General features: G+C 40.5%; 3 protein-coding genes and 2 non-coding genes across 5 annotated transcripts; 4 read left to right on the top strand and 1 right to left on the bottom strand.

The window, feature by feature from the left end:
* Window positions 1-2,420: 2,420 nt before the first annotated feature.
* On the top strand, window positions 2,421-2,493 carry Trnav-aac (transfer RNA valine (anticodon AAC)). Its single transcript has one exon. It is a non-coding gene; the product is annotated as a tRNA-Val (tRNA).
* A 358-nt stretch (window positions 2,494-2,851) lies between these two features.
* On the top strand, window positions 2,852-2,923 carry Trnah-gug (transfer RNA histidin (anticodon GUG)). Its single transcript has one exon. It is a non-coding gene; the product is annotated as a tRNA-His (tRNA).
* A 4,214-nt stretch (window positions 2,924-7,137) lies between these two features.
* Window positions 7,138-8,147, top strand: LOC128707787 (transmembrane protein 199). Its single transcript, XM_053802743.1, has 2 exons — window positions 7,138-7,759; window positions 7,825-8,147. Exons 1-2 carry the CDS (start codon window positions 7,138-7,140, stop codon window positions 8,145-8,147), a joined length of 945 nt encoding a protein of 314 aa, XP_053658718.1.
* Window positions 8,148-8,243: 96 nt separating this feature from the next.
* LOC128719458 (glutathione S-transferase 1-1) lies at window positions 8,244-9,009 on the bottom strand. Its single transcript, XM_053813082.1, has 2 exons — window positions 8,875-9,009; window positions 8,244-8,810 (listed from the first exon to the last, which is right to left on the bottom strand). Exons 1-2 carry the CDS (start codon window positions 9,007-9,009, stop codon window positions 8,244-8,246), a joined length of 702 nt encoding a protein of 233 aa, XP_053669057.1.
* An 834-nt stretch (window positions 9,010-9,843) lies between these two features.
* LOC128719457 (protein YIPF5 homolog) lies at window positions 9,844-10,686 on the top strand. The gene has a single exon (XM_053813081.1). It carries the CDS (start codon window positions 9,844-9,846, stop codon window positions 10,684-10,686), a length of 843 nt encoding a protein of 280 aa, XP_053669056.1.
* Window positions 10,687-12,910: the final 2,224 nt, after the last annotated feature.

The following is a 12,910-nucleotide window of genomic DNA, read 5'->3' as shown; positions in this document are numbered from 1 at the left end:
TAAGGATAGCGTTGCACAAAGTAGAAAATCCGGACTGGAAGCAGCAAGGTAAACAAATTTAACGCTTATGTGTGTGACGGAGCTGGTTCTGATGGACAAGAACCAGCAGATAGGAAGGGAGCACCTAGGACAGCAAGGGAGCCGTTTTCCCTTTCCCTCTGTGATGGAAAGGCAGGACACACGACATTGATCTGCACATAATCCGCGGACCTTCTGGGACCTCGTCAGCTCTGACAAACGGAAAAGAGTGAATAAGGAAAGGCTTTTCCATCGGAGTTTTTTGTTCTTTTCGGTCTCGCTTGAAAAACGGAGAACTCACTTCTCACAATCTGCCCACTCTTTCACTCACCGGTATGGTTCCGTTCAAGCTCTGGTCACAGTCGGATCATTTCGCGAGGACACGCGCGCTGCACATAAGCGATTATTTATTTTCCAAATCTGATTTACAATTCTGCAGGGGAAGATGTTTGCTCTGGAGGTTGAGCACTCGCTTGCACGACCCGTCATTTATGTGAGAATTGTGTTCTTCCTATGTAATGCTCCAAACACATACGTTATTTGGAAAAAAAAGATGGACGAACGGCTCATTTCGCACTTGTCCATACATATACACGTCCTACGACGGGTCCGTAAGGAGGGTGAGAACGATTAGTGATTTAGGAAAATTAGAAGGATTATGTATTTATCTATTCTCTCCGATCCTCGGCGCAGCAGGAAGGCATCCAGGACTGGTAATGGAGTAGTATGGACTACCTGATAAGGATCCTTCTCCTTCTGGTGCGTGAGAATAGTGAGACGCCAAGGAGGTCTTCGCGTGATGGAAAGTGAGAAGGAGGCAGCACAAACTACTAGGAGAAGCGAGATGACCACAGATAGAGATAACGTACCGCGCACGCGAAGAACAAGCGCATCCTGTTCCATTTGGTGACGTCAATGCCATGCGCAATTGTTAATTGGCAACGACATACAGGAGATGGTGCGAGCGATGGAATGAAATGGACGAGATCTCATTCATCGGAAAAGCGATTGGCCAAATGCGAAGGAAAACAACACTCTAATCCCTGATTTTCCGATCTTCCTCTGCAGGAGGTCTCAGCGAGGAGGAACGTAAGTACATAAGCGAGGGAGGACTCGTAATGTTAGATAACGTATCTAAGCTTATCGCAGTGGTAGGCGGCCTTGGAGTCGCAGAAGGTAGTTTATGTGTTTGGCAAAACCTTATTAACCGATTAGTGAGATACCGACGGCAGAGGTGTTCCAAATCGCTTGAACTGATTTGATATGACGTGATCGATTCATTTTTCCTGGAAACGTAGTCAAAACCCGTCCAAAGGTGGCGCCAGTATGTATCGATTGCACATTAGCAAATAAAAGTGATTGACTCGAGGATTCTCTGGAGGTCTTCCTCCAGAGTTCATTCGAACCTTTCAGCTACCTCCAATCAACGCTAATAGAAAACACAATCCACCCGGTAAATCCCACATGGTACCGTGAAAGATTAAGACAAACATCGAACTGAGCCGAGTGGCGTGTTTATGTTGCAGGATGTGGCGTATCGTCTGGTTGCAATTTGGCCGCAAGCCACTTCCTGCTGTAACGTATGACGGTAGCTCGTTGATCCTTTGGCCAATATGAATGTGAGTCCTGGTTGCACGAGGATGTAGAAAAACAACAGTTTATAATTAAATTTAAACTGCCTCGCAGTTGTTTTTCCTCCGTCAATCGGCTCCGAGGGATGGCAATAGAACAAAACCTCGCAGAAAAAAGGACGAAATAGACACAACATGGCGTTGGTAAGGCAGTTTGGCTTTATTTCAGCAGTATGAAACAACAGGGAGATTCGTGATAGGCCCTGTGTTCTTGTTGAACCGTCAATCAACTAGGAAAGGAGCCAATAGTAAAAAATCCTCGCCAGCAACAACCATCAGCTTGTTTACAATTAATTTGCAAAGTTGGTGCAACTTCATGAGAAATGGATGTGTTTCGAAGAATACTGTTTTAAATTTTAAGCATTTTTAAGAACATTTTGCATCGTATCAATCGGACGAAATCGGACATAAAATCGAGCGAATCCGACATATTGCGTCAAGTGTATGTTTGGATGATGATATGAACACGGAATGGGATTAAAGTCACACATTACCTCCGTATATGGACACAATTATCGTAATGAGTCGTGAACATAATCAGTAACCAATCAACTGGACCACCGATTGCCCTGTGGGTCAAGTTTCCCATTCATTGACCGGTTAAAGGGTATTATCGAATATTCCGTTGATTTATTAATGTGTACTTCCATGTTGTACCTCACGTACGACGAATGTATTTGCCGCCATGCTACGGTAACGTTGTTCAACGAGCTGACCATTCAACGGTGCAGTGTGGTTTAGCGAAATTCATTCGTCCAGAGAACAACAGATGTTTCCGTGGTGTAGTGGTTATCACATCCGCCTAACACGCGGAAGGCCCCCGGTTCGATCCCGGGCGGAAACAAACTGGAACCTCATTTTGATCACCATCTTTTGGATCTTTATGTGTTGAAATCAATATTGTGTGACTGTTTTATGATATCAAATGAAGTTGTTATTGTTGATTGTAAATATCGGTTCACTCACTTGGGTCAGTGACTGCGGAAAGATCTAATTTCTCTGAATCGCATCGAACAATGCTCTCACCCCACCCTGATTGAGCCGTTGTTTCATGTTTCTCCATTCACTTGGTCACGGGGGTATGGGTGTACTTTCACTCGAATTGACCAGAGGAAAGTCTCGCTCACTTTACGCCCCAGTTTTGGTGGGTTGATTCGAGCTTGATCGTGCTCTTCTGTAACTCGTTCAACCCACCGTCTGTAGCCGTGATCGTCTAGTGGTTAGGACCCTACGTTGTGGCCGTAGTAACCCAGGTTCGAATCCTGGTCACGGCAGTGCGAATGAGAGGGGGAGAAAGAATGCTCAAATTCCTAAGCCCCCTCTCTATAGAACACTGTCACGGAAGACGGAAGATTGGACCAGGAATGGTTTTTTTGAATATCGAAAGATATATTATTGGCAAAAAGCTCTTTAAATAGTGTGAAAGCGTTGCTATGAACATGAGTTCTCCATCTGCGTTTACTGTCGTGTGTTCTGAACCCACATTACGTCCCTGGGCAAAGATTTTCAAGGGTTTGTTTACCTGGTTTGGGTGGTTGCCGGAAGAACTTGGAAACCAGCTTAACAACACGGTGGGTGCTCTTGCGTTAGCGCTGCCGGGCGTTATGGATGGCTGCTTCTGTGTTGGCAGCAGGACAGATCTGCGTCCCCTGTTGGTAGGTGTTACGTTAGATGTCTCATTTGCCTAATGCATTGCCTTTGGCTAGAAGGATTAATGTGGGAGCGGAATATCCTTCCTTCAATACACACAGAGTGACGGTAGCAGTTATCTCTCGAAAGTGTTTCTGTAAGTGTGTTCTCCAATTTAAAAGAAACTGACATGAAAATCTCAAATTTGGAAAGGTGCAAGTCGATTTGCGGACTCTGCAGCTGATCTTTTTTACCAATTGGATATAATTAAGTGATCATCATTTCACTGATGACGTTTTGTGTAACCACGAGAATGCAACAATAAGATCAATGTGTAATGGATCTCGCCAGTAAGCTCTTCTTTTCCTTTCCCAAAACCATTTTACTTGCAAAAGGTGTTTCTGGAGGACCTTTTTTGGACGAGAGGACCTTCATGGGAAGCAATCTGTGGTAAACACTTCAGGCAAGAGTTGATTCAGCTGTTGTGCATTTCGGAGGCGCACTCTCAATGCACCTCCGAATGAGTGGCAAAAGGACCAACGTAGGGACAGGATCGCCGTAGGTTCTTCCTTTTTCCTTGGTGAGCCTATTTCGTTGCCGAACGAACAATCGGAAGAAGTCATTATTCGAATTAATTGATGTGTAAATAGTGGAGAAACATAATCCGGGGTACGAGAGTGTGTTTGAGTAGGCTGTGTGTTTGAGGCATCGAATGCATCATCAGCCTTTCGGTGGTTGGAGTGTTTGCTGTTTGTGAGTACGATAGACGACGCTTGATTAAGTTCGTTGGTGAATGTTCAAATATGGTCGAAATTATTTTAAAATCAAAATATTAAATTTGAATACCAAATAACCAAATGTAAACTCAAAAGTTATACATTAATCAATAAACACTTTGATTGAGTGCTATTATTTTTGAACTCTTTAAAATTGGGCATCAATATTGAAATGGACACAGAATGGAACAGCCTAAGTTGTTGGCAGTGTCAGTGATACGGGTATTATTTTGGTCACTTCATAAAGATATCAATTAGGAAATGATTTCACACGCCCCATTTGTCACCCCTGTTTTAATGTGGTATTTTCTTAACACCCCTATTAATTACCGGCGGCAATGTGCAGTGTGTCACAAAATGAGAAACATACCCCGAAGGCTTTACAGCGTCTAGTCCGGAGCAGGAACCAGTAAGCTCTTTACGCGTTATCAAAGTGACAAAAACAATCCCACATCCCGGTGGTGAAGAGCATTGCACGTGTCCGGCCCTTCGCGGTGTGGCCAACACCTTGGTTAGACGTTGATCTGCATTACTTTTCCCAAAACCTTCGGCGCGTAACACTCACCACAAACAATCGCTCAATAATCTCGGCAATGTGTAGGAAAAGTCGAGTGGTTTGCGATTTAAATGGAGATTTGATTCTGTGCGTTCTGGGAATAATTTCGATTGACTTTCCAAACGTAATTGATTCTTGAAGGGGTTTTTGTATTATTTCCGCATTAAATTGTATTTCAATTTGACTTCTATCAGGAACAGTAAAGAAATAAAAATATGGTAGTGTTGATAATCTCAATAACGCTAACGAAATATTCGCATAATTCGAATATTAGTGAAATTAACGATAGGAACCAATGTTCAGAAATTTGTAAGTAATGCGAAATGCATATAAGTGACGTTGGTTAATGTTTGAGTTAATGTATTAAAGATTTTTTAGCTCTTCATTTAAACTTTTTATTCATTTAATTTTTTTTATTATTAATTTAGCTTCGCTTGTATTAACATTCTTGTTTCTTGGCAATAAAAGTTGAAAGCATCTGTATTAAAAGAAATTGATAATTCGTGTGACTTGCGGAAGGTTGCAGATTGTAATTAAGGTTTGAAAATGCAAAATCTGTGACGCTATATCGTGGCACTAAGCCCTGTTTGATTGATACAAAGGGATAATAAGCTACGCCTGACAGAACATGACTGAATTGAAGCTATGTTCCACAAGACTTACGTCTCAATTTCAACGGCTGCAATGCAATTTGTTTGATATGGGTTCGGAAACTCAACAAGTTTTACAACCATAGCTCAGTTTTTCACAGGTTTTCCTGTGTTGTAAAATCTTATCCCTACGCACATATTTGCAAATGGCGCAGCATTGGTTAGTAACCCAAATGGGTACGGCCTGAGCGTTCTGGTGAAAACAAAAGCGGGTTAATGTTTGCTGCATTAAATTAAGGAGAAGCTAATTTTGTATATTAATGTTAGTGTTAGTATGTGTGATAAAAAAACAAATTATAGATGATACGTTGACATAAAACTTTTAAATCATATTTTGCCCAGTCACAATTTTGACTCTGTTCTACAAATTGTATTTTTTTTAAATGTAAATTAAACATTTGGTCAAAATGAGGTGAAATAGTTAGTAGTTAGTGTTTGTTAGAACAGTTCAATTTTTTAAAATGAGTCTCTAGGTTTTTGAAGCTCTTATTACCCGTGAAAATGCATCAACAATTCCTTTTACTGTCTGAATCGTAGCGACACGAGATGAATTTAGAGCATAAATTAGTTTACCATAAAATGTTTGCCATAATAGGTTCCCACAGCAGTACCCGAAATACGCGGTACCTCCTATACGTGGAATCGGAGATATGATATGAAATTTAACAGCCGAGTTATTATAAAGCTCAAAATCTAAGCAAAAAGGTTAAAAACTGATCGAGAATACTTGGCTTTTTCGTACGTTTTTTTCATATTTTATTTAAATGTATTTTTTTTCAAAAAGTTGCTTGAACTGCTAAATAAGTATAGTGAAGAGAAGAAAGTCAACTATGTCAGCCAAATTACGCACACAGTTTGATAGCAAGCGTTGCTATAATCGTCGGTTCCTAGACCATAGAATCGCGTCTGGACAAACCGCGTCACACGGCTTGATATCATCCGTTGAGTAGGTTTTGATGTTGCGTTTGTTGTTGTTTTATTTCCGTTCTATATTGTAGCTCAATATTTATTTTATTTTAAACAATCCACAGTTCCTAGACCATAGAACACAGACCTAGACCATAGACAAAATAGTAAGTTGTTATTTTGATTGATATATATTTTTTAAACGGTCATAAGAACCCAAATTATCATAACTTTAAAGCTAATATAGGTGTGTATTTAATGTATTTAATGTGTATGTAATTTAACTATGGGTATTGTAGTCATCATAAGTGATGCATTTGTATTTCGGTAGTTCACGTAGCACATTTACAAACAATATTTTAATCTAAACAATATTTTATAACATCACTATCACACAAGTTCAATTAAATTTTAACATTTGTAATAATCCTCCTAGCAAATGGGATAATTTAAATAATCTTATTTTTTAATTTTTCTAATGCAGGATTGTCAACCACTTCACCCTTCTATTAGTTTAACTTCCGCTATTTCAATTTCATTTCATATTTGTTCAACGGCTTTTTCGAAAAATATGAATCAAATTTTTGACAGTTGCTGTCATGGATTTGCTGTCAAAAGCGCCATTCTCTTTTTGTTCTCGCTGTAAATATTTTGGTCATTATTGTATCTGCTAGCAAAACCTGGATTTTACGAATAGCAATTGAACCACACAGAATACGGTACAAATAGTTACAACCTAAGTGCTATATTAACGTGCAACAAGCCAATACAAACGTGCGTCGGTTTTGTGTTTGGTTTTTATTCTGGTACATTGGCATTGGCTGACGAAATTTATTCTGTGAAAACATCTGGTCTGGTCACATGAGGTGGTTTCTGTACGAAAAAAAAAATTGTGTGCTAAACAATATTACGTTAAACACTCACCAAACCAGCGTTCAGGCACGTTTTTCGAAAAACTAGGCTTTAAAGAAATGAGTGATACGATGGACAAACTACCGATTACGGATCCAACAATTCGGATCGTGCCGTCTAAAGATTTGCGCAAGTTTATTGGCAACAATATATCCATGTCACCATCAGCCCCGGCTTCAGTGCGGGAAATTTACTGTACTTACAATGTTGGCAAAAAAGGCAAAACATCCATTAACAAGAAAGGCTCTCCGGACGATGGTAAACAAAAACATGTAACTGTTGATTTTACTGCGGATGAGCGGAACCTAATTAGTCACATGGTAGCCGGCATGAAGGATCAACAAGGTGAACTGAACTCCATGGCTTTTGTAGGCCCGGAGCAAGACAACTCACAAAATACGAGTACAGATGCAACACAGTTGAACCTCAGTGATATCAAGTGGCTCTATGCAACACTCAAAGAATTGCGGCAAACTGACCCAACTGTACCATATTTGCATACTCTACTGAACGGCTGCCAACTGAAACTGCCAGTTAATCCGATACAGGAGAGAAACCCAGAACTGGAAGCGCGATGCCAGCGTCTTCGAAAGGAACACGAGGATCGGGAATATTATCGAATGACGAAAAATGTCGACAGCATTCGCAAGCACATGCCCGAGGAGACTATAAGCTATCAGAGTAATTATCACAACCAAACCGTTGTTGTAATCATATATTTACGCTTTTTTTCACTTGTCTTTCAGTGAAGCAAATCAATCGGCATTTGATTGCGGTGGCCCAGTTTCTGTTTTCCGTTGCCGCCGGTTTCGCATTTGGGTTCATCGGCATCGAGTTGCTGATAGGACAGCTAGATTTCGGTTTCCGTTTGCTGCTCGGTATTATCATCGCTCTTATAATCGCACTGGCGGAGATCTACTTCCTGGCGAAGAAGTTAAACGAAGAGTATGATCTACCACCACCACCTGCTTTTACCTCGAAGGAAAAGCCACCATCCACCGTACAGAAAGCCGTCCCAGCGTCCAAATCAACCAACAAGAACACGAGCACAAAGGAGCACGATGAATGAAATGTAACGGCACGTTGATGTAATGCTTGTCTTTTATGACCAAGTTTATTGAAAAAAAAATGCATCTTGTTAGCAAACCGCATCTGTTGCAGTATTTTATTTTGCTCCGACCTTGCGAATCGGATGGATCGGGTGCACCATTCCGGATAGATCTGGTGGGTTCTTCTCGAAATCGGCTATTTCTTCCATACCCTTCGCTGCGATGGCCCACAGGTTACCGTGAGCCTGTTTGAAACCCGCGTACCACTGCTGAACGGTTTGATAGTTTTCGCTCAAATTGAACCCAATCGCTTCCAAACACATGACGGACGTTACTAGTGGGAAATCGGCAATGGTCAGCCCATTGCCGGCGACGTACTTCGTGCCGGTACGTTTCAGATACGTCTCAAACGCGGCCAATGACATGTTCAATTTCTTCAACCCCATTTCCGTGCGCTCGTAGTCGAAAAATATCGGTGCCATAACGTAGGCCGAAATTTGCGGATACAGAAAGGCCAAATTGAAGCAAAGTCGATGGTTCACCAACGCACGTTCCTTGGGATCTTTCGGGTACAGATCACTCGTCGGGGCGTACTTTTCGCAAATATACTGCAGAATGGCATTACTTTCGCTTAAAAAGAAGCCATCATCATCAAGTACTGGAATTTCTTTTTGTGGATTCATCTACGATTACAAATGGGCAATAACAGTAAGCAAACGTTATGTATTGTTTGAACATACAACCTACCTTTTCATACTCCGCCGTAAGATGTTCCGCTTTACCGTAATCCACGCTGATATGCTCGTACGGTATGTTGAGCGCTTCAAGGGCCATCCGAACAGCCAGTGATGGTGGTCCATCAGATACCGCGTACAGCTTCATCGCACAGTATTATGTTCCAGCAAATTCGAACCGAATGCTAAACGATCGAGCTCCGTTAGACAAATGCGTTGTGCAGCTAGTTGAATGCAATTATTAATATGTTAGAAATACGTGTAGGATGCAGTTAGCACAGGAAGCCAGCAAATGGCAAAAACCGGTTTTGCGTATGTCCAGGTTGTGGGCAGTGAAAGTAGATTGGAAGGAATTTATTTATAACACGCCTTTTAGGTAGCTGTGTGCGTGTGCGCATGTAACAGAACACAGTGTATGCGTAAGTTGTTTCGTGATGTATTAAAAACAGTTATGCGCAAATGCAGAATATGTAAAGATGCTTGTATATGATTAATTATTTCAGTTTTTTGTTCGAGCAGAACGTCCAGACTAGCATGCGATAAAACAGTCTACATTTGTTTGTAACAAAAGAAATGTTTTGTTTCTATTTTTCATTTATTAAAATACAAAACAGATCGTTAGTATTGAAATTTACAGATGAAAGAGAAAAAGCAAGGTCTAACTTAAAATAAACAAAAAAGAATAACACTGCATTATGTGGATTGTGGATCCTAGGAAAGATGAAACAAGAATTTCATAAATAATTTTAATTTCGATAACTTGGTTGGCCTTCGGTTTGAACAATCGCATCATTCGGAACCTGTCAAAGCATTTGACATTGTTGACGTACCTTTAAAAGGTTGCTGTGTGGAATATTGTTGTTTGGAAGGGTGTGTTGTTCTGCGAGCAAGAAGTAAGATTGTTTCGGTGTATGAATAATGCTCAATAAATAATATCTCACACAATTCTGTTGCAGGTGAAACCTACCATTTCGTACCAAAGATGTCCAACCAATCCGATAGTCAATACTGGACGAATCAGACAGAGGATTTGTACGATGGATTCACCGAAAAGTCGCAGATGCTAGATTTTCAAACACTCAATCCGAACGAAATGGTGTACTGGAATGATTCGTCGCAACCGGATCCTGTCTATAACTCATTACCCGAAGTTGCTTCCTGTGATCCATATGGCATGATGATACATCAACAAAATCACTACGGCCTATCACCTTTATTGTACACGTCGAATTATTATAGCGATTATAATGGGACTGGCTCTGTCATTGAAGCGAATGAGTTTGACGAACTGCCCCTGCTAGAAGAACTGGAAATTTATCCTCGACGCATACTGGGAAAGGCCATGGAGGTACTAAATCCTTTCCAGGGTTACGGCCCCACGGTAGACACTCCGGATTATCTGTTTCAGGAAACTGACTTGGCCGGTCCAATCATGTTCTGTCTTACGCTTGCCGCTTGTCTGTCTATCTCGAACAGCAAGGCCCAGTTCGGTTACATTTACGGTCTGTCAACTATATCCGTACTGGCAATGTACTGTCTCATATGGCTAATGTGCCAAGGAACCGAATGGCACGTGACTGTGTCGGGTGTGGCCAGCGTGCTCGGTTACAGTATGCTGACGGTGGTGTTTCTGGCAGTGATTGGACTGTTTACCTCGCTGAACAACTTGTACGGCGTGATGTTGGCCGGAACGTCCATTTTGCTTGCTACAGTTCATTCGAGCCGAATGTTTTGTCTTATGACCGGTGATCCAAACCAGCGGTACTTGTTAGCGTACCCATGCTCGTTGCTATTTACCATCTTTGCAATGTTAGTTTTATTTTAACGCATTTCTTTATAGTGATGCTTTTGTAAAGTACGTATACCGCCATGTATTAACAAGTACGGTTAATTTAGTTTACTAATTATCAAAACAAGATTGATAATAGAATTTCAGAATAATGAATCTTACTAAAATATGTGAAAAAGGAAGAAGAGAAATTTCCGGAACGCAAAATGTCTGTCATAGGTGTATACTATCAGTTTGCAATTTTCAATACTCTATTTGATGTTCAAAATGGAATGAATCTCCGCTTTCCTTTCCCTCATTTTTAACTCCAAACTGCTGATTACTCTCTTCCAAAAAATCAACGGTCAGCGATGTAAACATACCAAAATTACAATTAATATTGTATTAACATCATTTATGTAATTGTGCGTAAAAACTACCAAAATAGGATGTAAATTTAGTGTACTTCACTTCATGTGATCATGTGATGTTTTGATAATTCTTTTTAGGGGACGGTGCATTAGGCATACTTTTCTGAAAAGTAATAACAGATTGTTAGTCCATGCTAAACAAGGACAGACCGGTCCAAAAGAGATTTAAAATACAACCTTTGAAGTAATAGACCATGTATGGAAGTTTGAGATCGGAAATAAAATTTAGAATTTATCATTTTTAAAAAATAAATATTGTACATTAGTTTCATGATATTTGTGCTTAGTTCAGTTAGTTACCGGGCGCCTCCTTTAATGAAGGGTGCTAATTAGAGGTATGCTAAATGGTTCGTTCAATTTACTCCAAAAATGAACGACCTACGTTCATGTAATCACAGTACAACGATTCTTCAGTACAACAATTCAAAGTAGTTCGTGAACGATCTATCCGTGAACGTTGAATAACCTATCCGTCGAGATCAAGAACGTCCTGGTATACTAGGCCGTTTATTTCGGTAATGTGAATTTACGCTGTGAGAACAAAAGATCTCGACACTTGGGATATTCATTTTTCGAAAGAAAAAATTAGCTCAGAGATCATTAGGTCGGGAGGAAGAGAGACCTGGTGTGGTATGCCGCATCCATACAGGAGTGGTCTTCAACCTTTGGTCCATGGCATTACTTGTTGTTATTACTTTAAGAAAAATGTCTGCAATGTATTGTAAACTTGCTGTGAAGACAAATTTTTGTAACTTTTTTGACTACGAAATGAATGAGAGAATCGCGATTCACGTTCGATTTATCTAAATGTAACAACTGCATCGTTCACGTTCATGGAAAAGAATCGATAGCATCGTTGACGATGGCACAGATAGACCGTAAACGATTTAAAGTACTTCTGCAACAGATACCTGTTAAATAAGCAAATAAGTTAGTTTTGAATTCTTTTTGCTGATTATATTTACGCCATTTTTTTTTTTGGTTAACAATGACTTTGGTCGCAGAGAGATTTATACGTCCTTTCAATTTCTCATGATCTCTCAAAAAACATTAAATAATCTATTTTATATAATTTTTGTTATCGCTTTCATCTTAACATGGTACCTTAGTAGAGGCAAACTATTTTAATTCACATTCCTCGCAAAACATATTCGTTTCGTACTACAGTACCTTTTCTCCTTTCCGAACAGCTAACCGAGGAGTCAGTTGGTTGCACAAATTAATTAGCTCTCACATCGATGAATCGTTCGTGTGTAGACCACCTAGAAACTCACCGATCCACTGTGTTCGAGTTATTGAATCGAAACACAGATCCAACGGCGATGGGTATAGTAAACGCCCGGAATAGCCCTATGTTGGTCCGCGCTAATGAACCGTCAAATGATTTCGTGTTCACCGTTGCTACCATTGCCACCGGCAGAAACCATCGGCAATCGTTCTCCGGTGAACCGAAGCGAGATCAATTTTCGGCCAAGTTCTCGGCGGCACTAATTTGAACTGGGAAGCTTGGTAAACTAATACGATTTGGTAGAACCGGTGCTCCGTATTTTCGCGGAGTGTTGAATGTCCTGGTGCAATGGCAATGCACCCGATTCCACCCGATACACTATGTGGTGCATAGTCGAATTCGCTTCACACCCTCATACATTAGTTGTACACCAAACCGAATCATGCCCGCAAGGGAGAGATCCCTCTACGTCGAGCTGATTTTGATGAGAAGTCAACCGAACGTACTGGTTACTCTCACCTATATTTCCGCACCGCACTTGCACAAGGATGATATAAAAAAGAAAAGAAACAAAACATGTTCTCGGTTAAAAAAATACCTGAAACACATTTCTATGTGTCAT

This window comes from Anopheles marshallii, chromosome 2 (assembly GCF_943734725.1).
Source record: "Anopheles marshallii chromosome 2, idAnoMarsDA_429_01, whole genome shotgun sequence".
NCBI classification, from domain to species: Eukaryota; Metazoa; Arthropoda; class Insecta; order Diptera; family Culicidae; genus Anopheles; species Anopheles marshallii.
Note: the sequence above shows the minus strand (reverse complement) of the source record. Positions and strands in the feature narration are given on the sequence as shown.